Source organism: Liolophura sinensis, chromosome 6 (genome assembly GCF_032854445.1).
Source record: "Liolophura sinensis isolate JHLJ2023 chromosome 6, CUHK_Ljap_v2, whole genome shotgun sequence".
Classification (NCBI taxonomy): Eukaryota; Metazoa; Mollusca; class Polyplacophora; order Chitonida; family Chitonidae; genus Liolophura; species Liolophura sinensis.
This window is the reverse complement of record NC_088300.1, coordinates 3,002,407-3,022,629: the sequence shown is the minus strand read 5'-3', so window position 1 is coordinate 3,022,629 and position 20,223 is coordinate 3,002,407. Positions and strand designations below refer to the sequence as shown.

The window sequence follows — 20,223 nt, the reverse complement described above, 5'->3', positions numbered from 1 at the left end:
TGTTGTGTAATATGTGCACTGGTAAATCACATCTTCTTAAAGGTTAGGGTTTGATGTTGTATTCTGCTGGCAAACGGTCTGTTTTGTGTAAGGCCGAGATTCTTGGCAGGGACCCATTTCCTGTGGAAGCTGACTGGGATGTGCTGGGTGACAAGCATGCATCTGGCAAGTTTCGGGGCCAGTCCTGGTGCACATGGGTAAGGGGGTAATTCTTAAAAATTCTCAAGGAAAAAGATCTTCTGACATAAAAAAGAAATTAACCATATCCAAAAGAGCATAAAGCAAATAAGGGAAATGTTTGAAGACTTATTTGGTCGAATGAACGAATGTGGTTAAAAACCCTAACAAAGCCCGGCAGCCCCTTTAGTCAGCAGAGTGGTTTAGGAGATTTGCCAAGCAGCTTTATTTATTAAGCATCCCATTTCACAGTGCAGACCCCTCCACCCTTGGCCAGACATATGTGAGTAAATGCTGTTCATATTCAGATTAGCGTCTATTTTGAGAAACCCAGATAAAAGGAGAAGAGAGACCCTGGACAAATCAATTATTCACATGCTGGGGAGAAAACAAGTTCATTGTGTAAACAGGTGGAAAGTTGAACACAAATATTTTCAGCAACCTTTTAAATCGTTAGAAACACATTTGCTTTATTTACATACATATACATGTATATGTGCATAAACAAAGGTCACACGTTTATGGACTTCTTTAATGACAAACTTTAGTTTTTTATACCTGGTTTATATGTTTTGTTTTATTTTTAATCTGTTTGTCTCTTTCGAGCTCTCGAGTGTTCTCCAGTTATGAACCTGACCAATGCCCAATAACTGAAACATTTGTCAACAAACATTTAACTTCAACAAAATAAGTGAAAAGTTAGATTGTCCACTGAGTTTAGTCTTGTTATTTGTTGTCAGTTTTTCTTCATTCCCCATCAGCAAATATTAATCATTTTCTGGATTGTAGCCTTTGCCTTCATTTGCCTGAATGACTGAACATTATTGGTCAGATTCAGATTGGCTGAATTTGATGTATGGCTCACGTTATAGTGACCTGAATGGCATCAAGAGTTAAAACCATATGTCTTCATGATTGTAAGGTGTCCTATGTGTACTAAATAACCTGCAGAGGACATGCACCATAGTCTTCATGTACACCACAGAGGTACAAAATAACCAGCAGAGGACATGCCCCATAGTCTTCATGTAACAATGGTTAGAGGTGCATGAGAGATGTACAAAGTAACCAGCAGAGGACACGCACCATAGTCTTCTTGTAACAACGGCCAGCCAGGTGCATGAGAGATGTACAAATGTTACACAGCTATTGTAGGATATACATATGCATGTAAACAGCCTTTCTTCACCAAGTTTATCATGCATCCCAAACGTTACCCATGCATGTACTAAATCTGCCAACAGTTCTGAAATTCTTTCAGGGCACGTAAAACCAGATGCTTCAAAGGCTTTTACACCTCGGTTTATGAGGGGCCAGATCAGGTGATCTGATATGAGGATCTGGAGATGTTTTTGATGTGTGGTGTTGAGCTGTTATGGTGTGAAGAGTTAGGCCTGGGCCTCACAGGATACAGCATCTGAGCTAAATTACTGGCTGTCTGGGGACATGGAGTAGGGAAACCAGGTGGGGGTGGTAGAGGGCAGCCATATCAAGGGAGGGTCAGTGTTTGACCACTGGTCATCTATCACTGACCACCCTATCCATCAACCCTCTCTTAATAATTGTCCAGTACATGTTCAGTCTGCCCCTTTTATTAGTGCTTCCCATGAACCCTTGACATGCTATGCATCATGGGCCAGGGCTGATGGCTGCTCTCCAAGCAGGGGTGCCCTGTAAGCACATTGTCTTCATGTCACTGCCTCTGACACCTCTCAGCTTGACAGGGCTGATGATTTATTTCTGGCGTGCCTCTGTGATTTAACATTGAGCTTCCTGTGGGTTATACTGCAAGAGCTAAAACCTGTAGAAGTAGCCAGTCCATTAATAGGCTGACCTATGATACATGGAGTGAGCTAATAATGCATATAGTGCACCCTTAGCAACACCTACATTGCTTTTTACTAAAATAATTTGCCTACCTATTTATAAAACCAGTTCTCGACAGGCCTTACACAATGTATATACATACATGTATACATATGGGACCTATGTGATTAAATTGCGGATATTCTCCTCTAAGTTGCACCACAACTTCTGTGGTGTTTTCTGAACCATGGATTACCCAAGAAAACAAACGATGCCTTGTTTCCGACTTAATTTGACATGTCTCAGGAACATGTAGTGTTTCCTTAGTTTTTGTCAAACTGTGCTTAAAAGTGTTTTGCTGTATATTTTTAAGTTTATATAGAAGGCAATTTCATGTAAATGCACACTAAGCAATTTACAGGATTGTCTTATTTATCATGCTGTGAATATTTATATCATCCTCTTAAAATGACCCTTATGGTTCGAAATAGACTTCTGACCAATCTGTTGGCAGTGTAATAACAGGAATCAGTGGGGTTTTTTTTTAGTTTTTTTATTTTGTTTATTGCCTTATTTTTAACAGTACCTCCAATCTGGCTTCAAATTGACCCTCCAGACTGAGAAAGAGGGTTAGCAGATGGCTGTAGTTAGGGGTGTCAGTGTATCAGTCAAGGTTTAATAGTACTCTGGTAGGTAGGATCATAGATAACATGGTACTCTGGTATGTAGGATCATAGATGACATGGTACTCTGGTATGTAGGATCATAGATAACATGGTACTCTGGTATGTAGGATCATAGTTAACATGGTACTCTGGTATGTAGGATCATAGATAACATGGTACTCTGGTATGTAGGATCATAGATAACACAACATCTGTGTTAACACTCCACTAGGGTCTCCTGTGATTCTGGTCAAAAAATAGCTACAGAACAAACAGCATGCAAGGAAACCTGAAGTAGAAAAGAAAGGAAACAAATAAAAGGTTTCTGAATTTTTCATAAAACCAGCCTAGATCTCTGAGGGCAGTAGTGAATGTGTTCATTAAAAAAGGGATTAGCTAGGCTGATATTTATTATTTCATTCCCCATCAGTCTAATTCAGTGTATTTAATCATGCCCTGTTTGCTGGTGGGTTGGTCAAGGGAGATTATTGCTCCAGGCACAAGACATCTGTTCGTCACCAGAGCTTTTACCAGTAGTATCCCCCATCCTGACATTTTCACATGTAATATGGGATAACTGAAATGTAAAAACCATTAAAGTCAACGTTCTTAATCCCATTCCAAACTGGGGTGATATTTGTTTTAAAGTCATTCAATTTATAGATCATGCATGTTTTTAGAAGAAGAGCATTTTGTGAAATGCATTCTCTGTCATTAAAGCAGTGTATTTTTATGCTTGCTAATTAAAACATGACTCATTGCAAATTCATGGTTGAATTTGAATGACATAATAACCCCTATAAGTTAGCACAGAAGTATGAGCTGAATTTGTTTCCTTGTGGAATCCATGAATGTTATCCGATCTTGAAATCTCTACCTACATGTCATGTACATGTAGTTAGGAGGCAGCCGAGCACTGGACATGTATGGCTATTGGCCAAGAGTGACTGAAGTCATTTGATCAAATGATGAATACTGGTAAAATTGTAGATATGATCGGGGGCCTCCGTGGCTCGGTTGGTTAGCGCGCTAGCACAGCATAATGACCCAGGAGCCTCTCACCAGTGCTGTCGCTGTGAGTTCAAGTCCAGCTCATGCTGGCTTCCTCTCCGGTTGTAAGTGAGAAGGTCCTCACCAACCTGCGGATGGTCCCAGGTTTCCCCCCGGGCTCTGTCCGTTTCCTCCCACCACAATGCTGGAAGCCGTCCTATAAGTGAAATAGTCTTGAGTACGATGTAAAACACCAATCTGATAAATGAATAAATGTAGATATAGTCATCCATCACTTGTATCTTTGATTTATCCGTGGTTGAAATTGAACACTGGGAAGTGGTCTGTGAGTCCAGCCCCTAAAAGATTGATGTGGAGATACTGTAAGCTAACGAGGAGAAACCAAAGACTGACAATGTGTGTATGAGATAAGATGATATACATGTCCATATCCCCATGGCTAGTATGTGCATGGACTCTGTGGCCAGCTACACTGATAATCTTAGGCAATTATATTGTCTTCTGGATAAATACACCAGGCTGAGATTAGGTGATTATCTGTTGAGACAGCCAAAGTTGATTCAGCATTTGACAATCTGCTTCTCTTTAGGGCTGTTGTGTGTAATTTTATTGAGATAAATAAATAGTTTGGTGACCGCAAGGAGCTGGGCTCTGTCCAAAGCGATGGCCGCCAGGCTTTATCGGAAGCCGCCAGTGACTAGAGTTGGCAGTGTGCCAACCAAATCCCTGTCCCTCCACAGGTAAGCGGGCCAAGGAAAGCTGTGGCCAGATTATAGCGCTGTGATATTGGTTGATATTAATAGCTGAAACATTGGCCTAGTGCCAGAAGTTTTCTGAGAAAGCTGTGGAATCGAGGACAAGATGTGCGTGTACATCAGGTGATCAGGCGTTGGGCAGCCGGACTATAATCACCATAGTCTGGCCTTGTTGGCAAATACTGGGCAATCTTCTTAGTAAATAATCTATGTTGTGTGGCATGTTTAAGATTGTCCAGATACTGAGTGCCCTATTTCAGAGTGGTCACTTTTGCCTCGTAGGTATGATCATGGGCAGTCTGCTAAAGTGCACAAGCGGTCAAGATTCCTGTGTTCATGGTCTTCAGTGTTTTCATGCTATCAAACTTGTTCTCTTGTTCTGTTTGTCATGACTTAGTCTGCATTTTCCTGCACCGTTTATTTTACCTGCAGGTCTCGTAAACATGGAAGGGCATAATAAGACAGGACCTGTCAGTGGAGTGGGGGGGAGGGGACGGATCAGGCACCAGAAGCTAATATTTAAGTACATATTAGTTAGTGTACAGAAATTGGGATTCTTGCCATAAGGCTTATCACGAATTCTGTTAATGAACATACCCTGCTGGTCAGTCCATCAGGGTTAAAGAGTGTGCCAATAAATGCCCCTTGTCAGTGATTTTATCAGCCAGTGGTCATGGACATGTTGTATTAGCAGGTCACAATTCCACTGCGGGAGGCTGAGTTAAAAGGAACTCTAAATTACAGCAATGCACAAGGCTTCGTTCAGGCAGTGGCTTGATTACGGAAATTCTGCTGAAGGCAAACACACTGCTGAGATGACTAGCCACTGGTCATTGTTTAGGCAGGCAGCTCAGTAACTGACCACAACCCATGTGTTTTGTTTTCCACCCAGAGCAGCTGGTCACATATAGATTGATACCCTCCTTTGCCCAAACCCATAATCCTGCCTCTCAAAAGGTTGTCTTATCTCAGTGTATGGCACAACACTTCCTGCCCTCTCTTGACATCAGACAGGGTCAGTTGTGCCCAATTAATTAAGTCTGTATAAATTAATAGTGGAGAAGTTGAATAGGATGTGGCGCGTTATTCAGATAGACCTTAGATTACCAAGTCCAAGGCTCCCAAAACCCCATCATGACATTACAGCGAGATTAGATCAGCTGCTGAGTGCATGGAAAACTGTCAGTTACTGGATCAAATCCTCTCTGAATACTTGGCCTTTGAGTGGCAGTGATGCGCAAATAATGGTGGCTGTGCTTAAGATATTATAACATACTGAAGAGGATACATGAAAGAAGGTTTTAGTGGCTATTTAGGATCATGTATTCAGGTCAAGTAATTGACCTTTGTTATATTTTCAGTCACCATTACTCTTGTGACTGGTTATGTTTTGGCTGAATTAAGTGGAAAGAAGCTACATGATATTGTGTATTGCCCCCAAAACCAGACATTACTTTTGGACAGTTCATATTAGATACAGTACTGTTAAATTGCCTCCTTTCAGAGATTCCGTGGAGAAAGGAATTATGCTTTAGCTAGCATGGACACTTTGAGCATACTGCTGTTACCTTTGAGCCAGGTTGATATTTCTGTTGCCAGATTGATCAAAGCTTCACATGTGTGCTGTATTAAGGGTTAACATTTGTCCAGCAATGGTATGCAATGTCAAGGTGACTACTGGATTACAATGTTGGGGTAGTCTCTACTGACCCTCTCTAGGGTCCTGTTTGTTATACTAGGGCAGAGTTCTGGCCACATTGTCTGGATAATAGGGTAAGAAAGGAGTCACTGGGGAGCTCTGGGGGGGCTACTGTTACTCCTGGAGAGAGGTTTTACTGCCCCTGACCTCATGATTCCACCCCGGTAAGAATGCAGACCATTGAAACCTTTGGGCTGGACTAGATTCCACTGAGTTGCTTGTTGGTTTCATCTGGTGATGGTTATAGGCCCCTGCTGAACCTTGCAGTCCAGTGGCCACTAGTGACAGGATCTTCATTCTGTGTTTACTGAATCATCCACCAAGTGTTTATTACCCAGACCCCTTCTGTTGACAGAATGTTGACCACTAATTCCTCAGAAGACCCGCTAATGGGGTGATAGCTCCAATCCCATACCACCTTCATGATGTGGGCCACAATAGCATTCTTGGGAATATTTTACAAAGGTTATTTTCTGAGAATATGTGTTAATAGCTTTGAAAATGTAAGCAGATGTAATTACTAACAGTTCCAGAAATGGACCTTCCAGATATAATCAAGAGGGCAACAGTTGTTTTGTTTTTGTTGTGCCCAAAAAACATGAATCTTCCTGCATTTAAGGTGTTCTGCTGTATGGGCAAAGGGTAGCACATGACAGTGTGCCACTTGCAGTGTGAATGGTAGAAAGCCCAAGGCAGATTGGACTGATGTCATTTGCTGTTCTTATAATGTAATAGTTTAAGTATGTCTTTGATGTTTGACCCTTGTGTCAGAGTTGCCCTTGTGTAATTGCATTACAGAGCACTGCAGCTCTCATCCAGCAACACATTATGATTCTCTGTGGTCATTTGCTGATAGTTGTGTGCCCCCTGAAGGCTACTGGGCCACAGTGGGTGCTGCTTTAACAGTGTCCCTCAAGCTACATGGTATGTTTCCCTTCAGCTGATCTTCAGTCCAGGGCCAATGTGTCCTTAAGGCTGGGGTTGAGCTAATCAAGTAACGGTCACTTCACAGAGGGTAACTTTGTGAAGACCAGTGTCCGAGCAGGCAGGAAATGCCCTAATGGATCAAGTGGAAAATTGTCAAGGCTACTGTGTGACTGGAGAGGGGGGGGAGGATCTGTCTGGTGATGCATAATAGAGAGGGGGAAGAGCTAATAACATTGAAGAATTGACATCGGATGTGGTAATCTCTAGCTTCTCAGTGGAGTTGTTCTATGAAGTGAAAGTTGCTGTGGCATTCACAAAATTATGCATCTGAAAAAAGACCTTTTCTGTAAAAAAAAAAGAAATGCAGACAAAGCTCAAATCTGGCCCTGTATTTGTATTCTTCGTTAGGACATTGTTGGTGTTTTCTGATTTTAATGGACTCCAGCGTAACTTGATCCTGGCTGGCAGCAGTTGGGTGTATTTGTTCTGGGGCCTGGACCAGGGAAGTGACAATTACTCCTGGCTTCTTGTCACTTATCAGACATAATAAAATTGTGCGCTGTCCTTGTGTGCCAGAGTGACAATGCCTGAGGACTTTTCCCTGCTGTAGCTGTCACAGACTGAGCTCAGCATGAAACCAGGAGTCTTTTCTACCCTGATGGGTGGAAAAATTGCCTGATTCTCTGGATAAAGGTTTAATTGGACATGAAGGAAGTAGAGACTGGACATCAGATTTTATGAGTATCAATTAGACTGGCTGCTGATGTGGAAATAACTCTGACTTTTCCCCCTTAGTGGTTCAAGGGTGCCATTGTCAGATACCAACTGCATACGCATCGTCTCTGTTTGACCAGAGGATAACCCAGTGTCATCAGCTTAATTTGTTCCAATCTGTGTCCAGGAAACAGACAGATAATCAATATTCGTTCTGTAACCTGAACAACATTTGCCTGCTTTTCCTTAATTCTCCAATTCCTTACAGAAAATAAATGACAAAAAAAAAATCAAAGAGGAAGCTTTGCTCATTCGGATGGTTTTCAGGATCTATTGCATAAAAAAGTCTAAAAAAAATGTGGATTATTTCTTCTTTGTTTTTTTCATCTTTCGAAACTTGCAGAATTGTGTCAAGGCAAGAGGAGGAAAATGTCCTGGGTTTTATTGATTACTGCTAGATCATCTCACTGCAGGCGTGTTGATTCAATCTTGAGCTGGCTGGCTCTAAGGACTGACATGTTTTTACCCTTCTCCACCACTTTCCCAAATGCCTTAAACTTGAAGATAAATGAATTGACAGAGAACAGGATTGCCACGTGTGGAAATCTGAAACCAAGCTGTATGTTTAAGCCAGGACATTTTTTTAAACGACCTTGAAAATAGTGGCAGGGATGTTAGCAGGAGGGCATCAAAGCCACTCCACTGGAGGTCGGCCATTATCAGATTTCTGATCTTATCTTTTGAGCATCTGCCAGAATTATCAACATCCAACTACCCTTAGTGTTTTGACAAGCAATTTCCAGGGAAGAGCTGCTCTTGTAAAAACCCTGGAAAATATTTCTCCCAAATAACAAACGTTCTGCCCCAATATCTTCTGAGAATTTTTGAACGTTTGCTTAGTTTCCACTAATAAAGAAACCCTGAGGCCAATTTTCTGGCCTGGCAAAATTGAATTAGAACCGTTTAAAGATTGGAAATAAAATGAAGAAGATTTGTGCTGGTGTTGAATGTTAGAGTTGACCTAGTTGCCTAAGGTAGACACTGCTAATTGACCCTTGATGAGTGAAGCACCATTATATCTTATTTCTCCAACCGCTTCATATTGATGGTTTATTAGTCCTATATAGAGAGGACCAAGGCTGCTGGTGTCTGGGGGCTGATTTCACCGCTTTCTCACGGTTATTGGATGTATGTTACTATGTTTACCCCGTAAGTTGCCTTCATACAACGCTACCTCAGCCCCCTCCCCATCCCTCTGGCCCCAGCACAAAGCAACTCTCTTGATCTTGGCCCAAAACTCTACCTAACACACACCTCTTGGATCATCACTGATGAAAACCAGAGCTGCAGTGTTGCTTATCAGTAAATACCTTACTGTAAATTTTCTGGGTTTCTTCTTTTTTTCACATCCCACTGTGTTGTTTATACACATTAAGATTTGGACTTCTGCAGAGCTGTAAGTTTGTAGTAGTACCTTAACTAGAAAGCCACTACTGTCAAGCACGTTCTGTGCGGCATATGTTTCAAGTTCATATCTGTTTATTTTAGAAAGCGGATTTGTTGCTGTCGAAGTTTCTCTCTTCTTGCTAAAATGTGTGTATTTCCGCGTTTTGCAGTTTGAATTTCATCTTCTCCTTTGCTAGAGGATTATGATAAGTTATGTCGTATAAAACATTGCCATATGTAGTTCACCACTAGAGCAGCAATGTTCATTCCTTCTCCTGTACAGGTTTCAATTTCAGGACAGTTTAACCCTCAGGACTCAAGGGAGACAACTTTGTAGAAAATTTGCATACGCTTTGTTTTCTTGCTACAGGATATACCTATAACCATTCAGTCTGCTGTGTCATTCGCGCACATATGCATATCATGGCTATTGCAGCAACTGGATGGTTTGTATGTGTATTGTTATTTACATAAGTAATGTGCTTACATGTAGTTAAACTGAGTGTGTAGGAATTCTGTTGTGAAATGTAGCTTAATGCATGGTACATGTAAATATCGAATTTATGAATATGTGTCTTTATATCTGTGAAGGCATTCTTGAAGTTTATAATAATGTTTTTACTATGTTCTGTCTTTGCAGACTATTAATAATTCCAGTCGAACTGGTGGTGCCCGGTGTTTTGACCCATCTGTGTTCGCGTTCCGTTCAATCAGCATGGCCTACAGTCCATTTACCCCAGTTGAGGAACCTTCATATGGGTTCTGCCATTGAGCTGGTGAACGACAACAGATGGAATTGAGATACAAGATTGCCAGCTTTGGTCATTCTTCAGGTGGTGCATTATACTACAGGATTAGGCAGCCAAGACTGGACTGTTGCATTGTAGTGAAATGGGCTGTAATGGTTTTAAAATGGCCCAAACTTACCACTGTCGCTCTTGGGCCTACTCCAAGACACCTCTGCAGCTGAGCTGTGGATACAGACCCTGTCAATACTTTCTATGATATATCCTTAAATACTTAGTCCTTCTGGGGCGGAGAGGAGGCATGGAGAAAAACTCTAGGAGCCTTGATAGAAGATGATGTTACCATGCTGACAAATCCAGAGTTTATTGCCTTGGCAGCCAATGGCATGGACCTTGGATTAGGAGAGTTAGCACTGTTGCTGGTGTATGTATATAGATATAAATATCTGCGTAAACACGAGAGAGAAGTACATGTAAGATCATGTGATATAGATCCATTTATTGCAGACATCTTGTGCTGAAAGGTCCACCTGCCTCCAAAGATATCAATTGGTTGTGCACGAGTGTGACCTTTACTCGATTGGTTTTCAGTGAATGTCATCATCTAGCACATCTGATTTACTTGTGTATACTGATAGACATTCAAGGAAATACAAGCAGATTCTAGGACATGGACATTAAAAGCAGAGACAAGTTGCTTTAGATTTAATATAAAAGTTTGTGGGATTTGTCAGATTTTATACATATTGTGAAATAGGTTTATTTAAGAATCAATAGAACTATTTTATTACTAATCCATGAAACCCAGGGACTTGATTCAGTGGTGAGAATAGGCCATGTGTGTATTTACCAGTGCATGATATTCTGGTGCAGAGCATTTCTCTTAAAACTGACATGGTGTTGTGAAGATTTCAAATTTTATCAATATTCAAACCATCTGGATTTTTGATGCATTGTTTGGCCTTCTTTAATAATAACTTTGGGACACATATATTGTGGAGATTTGTTTCCAAGTGCACATCAGCAAACGCACATTTTTCTCCCTAGAAATCTCAAATGTATTGAATGCCGTGATATACTCTTTCAATATAATTCAATTAAACGCAACATTTAGTGAGAATTTTCTTGTTAAAGACAAATCGTTAGATGTGATGCAGATAGTATTATTGAAAAAAATATTTTCAAACTCTTCCTTGTGTATTCATGAAGAAACACGAACATTTGACACTTGCTTATTTGCTGTATACCAAACTTGTGGCAAAATTAAGGAAAGAAAAATACAATCTCGTATTTCTGATATATGTTAGCTGATCACACATTATAGGAAAACTTGACTTGATGTTATATTTTTATTAGTTCATGTACATGTAGGTAAAGGCTTACTTTAACACTTTTGTTGAACTGCTTTCAGCTTCAGAAGTGCATAAAATGAGTTATTCTGTCCTTATTTGCAAAAATACCCTGACTGTAGCAATGTTAGGTTTATGGGAAGAAAAAAAAAAGCAAAATACAGCTTCTTGTAACGTGTTGGCTGTGCTTAGGTAGTGTAGACGTCTGTGTATGTTAGTATGGTGTAGATGATGACTGTATTTAGAACATGTAGCTTTAAACAATTTCCCTTGCATTTAGCGCTGATCTCAGTGACGCAAACACTAGAATGGTCTTTGCATTAGCTGGATGTACGTGTATATATTTTTGTGTGTTAGTAGAAGAGTTGATGTGAAAATGACGTGAGTGATTCTGTCTTTGTGAGAAACTCTCCCAACTGTTACAGATTGTATATAGAGAGTATACAGACGATGGCACAAAACAGGCTGTTCATCTTCCATAAAACAGTATCAAATTCCAAGAAATGATGTGGGATAGAGTATTTATTTAAGTATGAAGCAATAGCAGATTTTGAGCACAGATTTGAAATTGTATGTCTGCATAAAGTCAATGGATAATGATGGCAACACAACGTGTCATTTGAAACGACCTGTTTCATGTGCTAAATTGTATAGTGGCCCTTAGATGTCTGTTCTCATGATACGATTCATTAGTAAGAGGTTGGGGTGGGGGTGGGGGGAGGGGGGAATGATGAAGTTTTATAAATTATATAACCATCTTACTTTGGATAGGAGCGCAATTATATTTAAATACATGATTTTGAATGGTTAAGGTGGAAATCTGCTTTGTGAAACTTGAGGGTCGAAGTCAGTGTTGGTGATTGTTTTGAGTCATGTTGTATGATTGCCCAGGTCTGCTGAGTCATTTTGTATGATTACACAGGTCCACTGAGTCATGTTGTATGATGCACAGGTCCACTGAGTCATGTTGTATGATGCACAGGTCCACTGAGTCATGTTGTATGATGCACAGGTCCACTGAGTCATGTGGTATGGTTGCATAGGTGTGCTGCTTCAGTATGTCTTGATATGAAAGCTCTATTTGAACATATTCACATAATTGAACAAGCACTTGTTTGAATCTGTGTGAATGCAGGAAGATATTGAATGTGATTGTGAATATGTATAATGTGTGTTTGCTCTGGCAACCACTAGTGCTTCATATTGTTTTCATTCTCTAAGGCTTACCTGGACTGTATGTTATAGTATAATTCTCTTTTAAGCTGTGTTAAGCGACTAGGTAGCCTTGAGCATTCTCTTTAGCGTGTGTGTATGTAAATTGATTTTGGCTTTTCAATGATTATTGGATTGTAACAGATTTGGTTTTGTCCTATCAGCATAAGGACTGACATGCCAGTGTAGAGAATAGCTCAGTCCAACTTTCAGTTTAGTGTTGGCCTGTTATTGGATAAGAAGTTTACATATTTTTAAAAATAATATGAGCTATAGCAAAAATATTATTATTAGGTGATTGAACAAGATGAATTAATTGTGATTGTCACCAGATGCTATCCATCAATCAGCACTAGGTATGTGGAAGGGTCTAGATCAGAAGAATGTCCCACTTCTGACACCAGAATTTCTGTGAATCACATTATTTGTATATATTGACCTATTTGTGACATGTTGACAAAGAAATACCAGGCCTTAGTTTTACATTTAGGAGACTGTCACTGAAAATGATTGCCAAGTTTGATTAGTAAAGGGGAGAGAAAGATAAATAACCTGTTTTGAGGTCTTGGTATATGCAGATACGAAACTACCTCTCTCTTAGATGTTCCTAGCTCTGTTATGGGGAGCAGCTATTTTATCCTAATAACTGAGACATGATTAACATTAAACAGTATGTACAGGACTATATTTTATTCTATGTAATATAACTGTATCGATTTTTCTCTAAGTGGAAGTAACTTGGGTGATGCTGTAGTATATGCTACTGGAGTGTAGAAGTGGAGCTATGGGAACAAGTTTTCTTTTTGTTTGTTTGTTTGTTTTTTTTCTTGACATTTTATTGTAGTGACTACAATTTTGAATTGTGAGAGGAAGGAAATGACTTAATTCCAGAGTTTTTACATTTCAGAGTTCAGTTTAATTAACCGCTTTAGCTTGTCCTGAAACAATATCGCCAGGCTTTAAACACTGGCATGAATGGAATTCTGCTTTTCCAAACAAGCATATTTTTCCTGTTGTTGATACATTCTTTGTTTATAATAAGTGCCTGGTGTTTTTCTGTACAGACTTTGGATAGGACTTTTGCTTACTTGCTGTCATGACCTGGAACCCTACAGAAGAGTGCAGGTTTTACTCTGGAGCAGAGGTCAGCCATACTGTTCAGTGTGAAGAAATGAAAACCCTCCCGTGTAGTGTTTAAGATGATTTGTTCTGTAATTGCTGGAAGCCCATCACCCTCCCTTTCAATGGGACCAACTGTAAAAGCGCACTTAGACTGTCTTAAATCGACAGGTTCTGTTCCAGTTATTGCCACCTCCCCACCCCCAAGTATTCCCATGGCTTTACACTTTAATCTTGATAGAATCTCTGCCTTGGAAGGGAATAGGAGATAATTTCCGGTCCGAATGATATCTTATGGCAGCATACCCCACCCCACTATCTGGAGTCTCCAATCTCAGGAATCTTTTTGACCCTCTCTTTTGGTTTTAGAGTCAAATAGGCCTGAGAAAATTTTTTCACTGATACAGTTTGAACACTTGAAATGTTTGTGTAAGAACACATACAGAGTTTTTTGATCTTTTCATGTTTGGGTTTTTTTTTCTTTTTTTTTCTCTTTTCCGTTCTATTTGTGATTTTTTCTTGTTATGATGTTCTCTGATTTTAAACTCATTTTGGTTTCACATCATGTTTGTACAGTTAAATATGGTCATTTCTGATACATCATTCTTCCATCGATTCACTTGTTCATATATCTTACTTATTCAGAATGTTTTATGACGAAATCAATGAGGTTTTGTGATGGGTCGCGTGATAAATTAGTGCTTGACGAATCGTCTTCCAGAAAATGGAGAAGTGTACAGTATTGGGTACGATTCGACTGAGACATTTGTAAACTGGGCTTTCATTGGCCGATGAAATAACTTTACTTTGTGTGTAAGGACAGATTCAATTGGGTATGATTATGCGAAGGTTAATTAATTGACCTGGTTACCAGGAGAGAATTGCCGAACTATTTACACATACCTGACAGGATGTAATAATTTATTTGAACCATGTGGTCGCTGTTTTTGTAGTCGACCATATGTACGCTGTAGATTAATGTGATAAAGAAACCTTACTCCATTTTGTGCGTGACGTTGACATATTTTGTGTCTGACAAGTCTCCTGGGGACTTGTGCAATTTGTCTTTGTTATGGACTTTTTCAGTGTACAACAGTTACATTTGGGGTCGAACAATAAAATGGTTGATATATGATACACCTGGTTTTATGTTGTTTTTCTCTCTCTCGTCCGGCAATTAATCGTGCCACTGGTTTCAAGTCAAGAGCTGCTGGCACAAATGCCACTTCCGGTTGTTTGGATTCATCCTTCTTTGTAGGTTTGTTACATTCCTGTTTGGATCTTTAGGGCTCTGTGCATACATATAAGCTAGATGTCAGCAGAATGGTGTTGAGACAGCATGGAATTTCAATCTGATAAGTAAAATATACCTTCAAGGAACCTTGGGTGGAACACATTACCTTCGGCTGCTCACATAAATATCAAGAACTGAACTATCAAAGAGGGAAAGATTTCTATGATTTTTAATGAAGACATCTGTATTGTTTAAACATGATGGTGGTCAGTGTGTAAGGGTGGAGGCAACGAGAGTGCTATAAAATGCAAGTTGTTTTAATATTTGTTCTCTAATTATATACATATGTGCAAACGAATTGACATAAATTCAGTTCTTTTGTGCATATATATAACGATTTGTACATATGTTTAAACGCCATGCAAGTATACGATTTTTTACACTAATAATAAAGTGAATGGCTTTGGTACGATGTGACTTACACCAGCCTCATTAGGATAATTTTTTCGGGAGGTATAAAGTGAATGGCTTTGGTACGATGTGACTTACAATAGCCTCATTAGGATCACTGTTTCGGGAGGTATAAAGTGAATGCGCAGGTGTATACAAGTATACAATAAAGTAACCATCGGTTATCACGACAGATAAACCATTACTTTGAAAAGTGAGCTATGCGGAGTGCAGAGCGTGGACCTGAGCGCTTTTACATGTAGGGGATCCTCGTTTTACCTCCATTAAACACTTACTAGAGAGGGTATGAGATTCCACTAAATCTTAGCTGTTCGCTCCACGCACCAACGTCACGCAGACGTCTTCATTTCGGATGACCTGTGCATCGTACTCAGCGCGGCGCTGAATCAGTCCTAATTACATTCGGCAGGTCTAAACCTATGACAGGGCTGAGGTACTTGTATACCCTCATGGTTACCTAGATTGTGTCAATGAAACTAGCGAATTGTGGTTTACTGTTACGGTAGTAAGACGTTGAAAGCGATGTGACGGATACATATGACTAGTAATAAGAGAAGTACAGCTGACGTGAGAGTTACCTTTTAGAGACCCCATTGAAAGCGACGTGGCGGGTGCATAGCACCTACGTGAGGGTTACCGTCGAAGCAGTTGAGAGCAACGAGAACGACGTGACGGATGCACAGCACTAGTACAGTGACATCGATACCATCGATCGACGTAAGGTTAACCTTTGAAGTAGTTGAGGGCGACGAAGGTGGCGTGACATGCCCACCATGCACACGCATGCATCAGCGGTACCAAGATAAGGAATATGTAACACACATGAGAAAAAACTAAACGACTAAAGAATTTACTAGTCTGACTGGAGTTTTACGCCGTTCTCAAGAATATTTCGCTTATACGACAGCGGCCATCATTATGGTACAGGGGAGGAAATAGGGCAGAGCCCGAGGGAAACCCACGATCATCCGCAGGTTGGTGACAGACTTTCCCCACGTGCAGCCGTAGAGGAAGCCAGCACGAACTGAACTTGAACAGACAGCGACCGCATTGATGAGATGTCCCTGGGTCATTGCGCCACACTAGCACGCTAATCCTCCCGACCACGGAGGCTCATACAGGACTTAGCTGTTAAATGCAGTAACAATTGTAAAGAAATCCAGTTAACAGTTCACATTATAAGAGTATGTGTTAAACAATCGTGCCACTCATTGCCGTCTGACAGTTTACAGTGGTGCAATACACAAATGCTGATAAAGTCAGTTAACATGGACGGATAGATAAGTTCTGTCGCATAGGAGCTGGCGGTGATATGCTCTACATAACGTGAGACAGTCGATGGCCTTCACTTGTCATTCATTTCCACTGAAGTCAAGTCTCCTTTTGCAAAACTGCAGCGAAAACACGACGCTGTCCAGTCCTGTGAACGTTATACAAAAATGTGTTTTGTTAGAAAATGGTCCACGATAATAGAGTCTTATTTACCACAAATGAACGCCAACATTCTCTTGCTGGTTGACGTGCAGTTTGTAGAGGTAAAGAAGAATATACTATATGATAAAGGCAATGGGACTAATCTCGTGATCATCACACTATGCGAAGACCAATGGGAGTTGCAGTTAGACGAGGATTTTGCGGTTTCAGTTTCAGCTGCCTACAGGGAAATATGGTTCAGTTTATCAGAATTTGTTCAGGGCAGGAAACGCGTATGCACGACAAAGCGGCATTGTCCGTGAAGAAACTATCGGCTAGTCACCTACTCGGGCGTAAACCATCAACAGGTCCTCATCATATACACCCTTGACAGGTTCCAACAAATCTTTTTTCCATTGGATATAACCTATGGAGCGCTGTCCCCTTTTTGTTTATTGCTTTTTGTGAAGCAGTGGGGTTCAGAGGTGAAATTGGTCAACACTTTTCTCATTCGAACTGCTGTGTACAGCACATACGCACATCAGTCGTGGTTTTTGTTATGATTATGACGGACATGATGTGAACACAACTAAGATACACAGTACCCGAACCTGTACAGTGTAATGCATGGAAAATGCTTATCAAGGATATCTTACTACACTCACACACTTTTGTATGCACCCAGACGGCATTATCGTCGTATGACTGAAAAATTAAGTATGCCGTTAAATCCCAAGCACTCACTCAATCACACTCTATATAGTCCGGGGGAGGGGTTGGCTCAAACTAACCCTGGGGATGCTATGGAATGGACTTAAGTCTTAACTTTTGGAACTTAATGGAAGATTATACCTTCATCAGTGATCTGCCTGCACAAGTAATGACGATTATGTTATCGCTAATTTGAGGAGACAGAAGAGTTTGGGAGGTTTAAGTTTCTAAGTGACAAACATACCCTACAGCTGCGCTGAAGAGAGCTTCGAGTGCCTGAGGGTCAGAGAGTAGCATGTCACGCGGGTAGTGCGTGAAGTCATGGAACTAGTATAGAGCTAGAGAACAAGCAGAAACCTATGAGGAGCCTGAAAGAGAAAGGCCCACGTGTCTCTCGGGAAAGACGATGGATTGTTCCCAAAGGGAGCGGCATCCAAAGGAGCGGAACATGTGGCCGCAATCATCCTAGCTGGCACGTGCACTGTATCTGCTAATCGTGTAGTGTTCAGTACATTTTCCCGCACGGGTGTGACAGTCCCTCTGTTGTACAGCAGTGTGGATTATTCCCAATTCTTACTCTGTGCTGTAATGGTTATTGTCACAGCGGATAATGAAAGCCCTGTAATACATGTTTGACTGGAATACACCTGTGAGCAACTGTGCTGTCATAACTTATGGCGCTAAATAACTCAAAATGGACAGGAAGAGTTACCAGATATTCAGGTCATAACTCGAAAATAGGAATTAAATGCATGTAAGCAATATATAAACGCCTGTTCATGTAACCAATATATTAACGCCTGTCCATGTAAGCAATATATAAACAACTGCTCATATAAGCATTTTATAAACAGCAGCTCATATAAGCATTATGTATACACCTGTTCATGTAAGCATTGAATACATATAGGTTTAATATATAAAAACCTGCTCATGTAAGCAATATATAAACACCTGTTCATATAAGCAATATATAAACACCCGTTCATATAAGCACTATATAAACACCTGCTCATGTTAGCATTGTATAAACACCTGTTCATATAAACAATATATAAACACTGTCAATATAAGCAATATATAAACACCTGTCCATATAAGCATTGTATAAAAACCTGTTTAATTCTTGTAAGCAATATATACACACCTGCTCATGTAAGCAATACATAAACACCTGTTCATATAAAGCAACAAGTCTGTAAAGAAACACTGATAATCTGTTGTTAATTGCAAGTAAGCGCAATTAAGCACAGCCTAAACGCAAAAAAAAAAAAAATTCACTGCTCGTGTATATTTTAAGCATTTCACATTTGTATGATGTGTACGAAAAGGTAATAGTTTCATGCGGTTTCATTTGATAGTGTTCTTGTTTCAGACGCCATTTTGTCCAGACAATTGTTACATGGGCTGTAAAGACTGAACAGCGCCACTGTCCTCATCAAGATATATTACTGCATATATCATGAAATTATAATTTCATCTGCAATTTAACAGCTGAGGACTCCTAAAGATTGTTCGCGGGATACGTATCCCTTTTCATATAAAAGTCACGGTTTATATTCATACACCGATAATGCTAAAGAGACATATATTACTAATGTACGCTTATGCTATGTGATTTAAAACCGGGAGATGCATCTTGGTACAGGTAAGCCCACATACATACAGCAGCGACTGAGTGCACGTCTTTCTGAATCAATGGTAGCAGCCGATTGCATGCCTCCCTTTTGCGTGATAGCGGTCAAATATTTCACTTTATATTCATGAGTTTCCAATTCCAAAAGGAATTTCAGTGAACAGAGAAATTGGTATTGTGGTTATTTGTTCATTAGCACTCGGAACACAACATCCAAGAACACCTGTCGAAAACACCAAATACAATAGGACTTATCCGTGAGCAAACACTTGGGAATACACTAGAGAGGCCTAAATAATACACCGTGTAACACCATTGATAATACACCTGGGAACAGTTCAGGTAATACACTAAGAGAACACACATGGGAATATAAGTCAGAAACTCTGGTGTACCAAACAATACCCCTAAAGAACACGTCAGATATAAATCAGATATAACCCAGATAACACTCTAGAGTTTACACCGTTGAATACACCAAATGTACCATGTACACAATATTATACACTTCTGAATACCCCAGATGTACACAATATAATGCACTTCTGAATACACCAGATGTACACAATATCATTCACTACTGAATACACCAGATGTACACATTATAGTATACCAGATGTACACAATATAATACACCAGATGTACACAATATAATACACTTCTGAATACCTCGGATGCACACAATATAATACACTACAGAATGCACCAGATGTACACAATATAATACACCAGATGTACACAATATAATACACTACTGAATACATCAGAAGTACACAATATAATACACTACTGAATACACCAGATGTGCACAATATAATACACCAGATATACACAATATAAAACACTGGATGTACACAATATAATACACTTCTGAATACAAGAGATGCACACAATATAATACACCAGCTGCACACAATATAATACACCAGATGTACACAATATAATACACTACTGAATACACCAGATATAGGTATTCAGATAATACGTCAGGGAATACAAAGCAGATATACGCCAGATAATATATCACAGAAGGAGGAGAATCCTCAGGGGACGAGTGGAAGCAGGGGAGTCTACAAATTCCGTGCCTAAGACCGGGTTTGAACCCCCACCTCCACTGAAAGATAAGCACGTC

General features: G+C 40.1%; 1 protein-coding gene across 1 annotated transcript in view; it reads left to right on the top strand.

The window, feature by feature from the left end:
- Nucleotides 1-11,988, top strand: part of LOC135468134 (uncharacterized) — a 55,715-nt gene extending 43,727 nt beyond the window's left edge. The window contains exon 5 of the mRNA XM_064746212.1: nt 9,841-11,988. Within this exon, the coding sequence (XP_064602282.1) occupies nt 9,841-9,972 (132 nt within the window). The 3' untranslated portion in view covers nt 9,973-11,988. The remainder of the gene's footprint in view (nt 1-9,840) is intronic.
- The last annotated feature ends 8,235 nt before the right edge of the window (nt 11,989-20,223 follow it).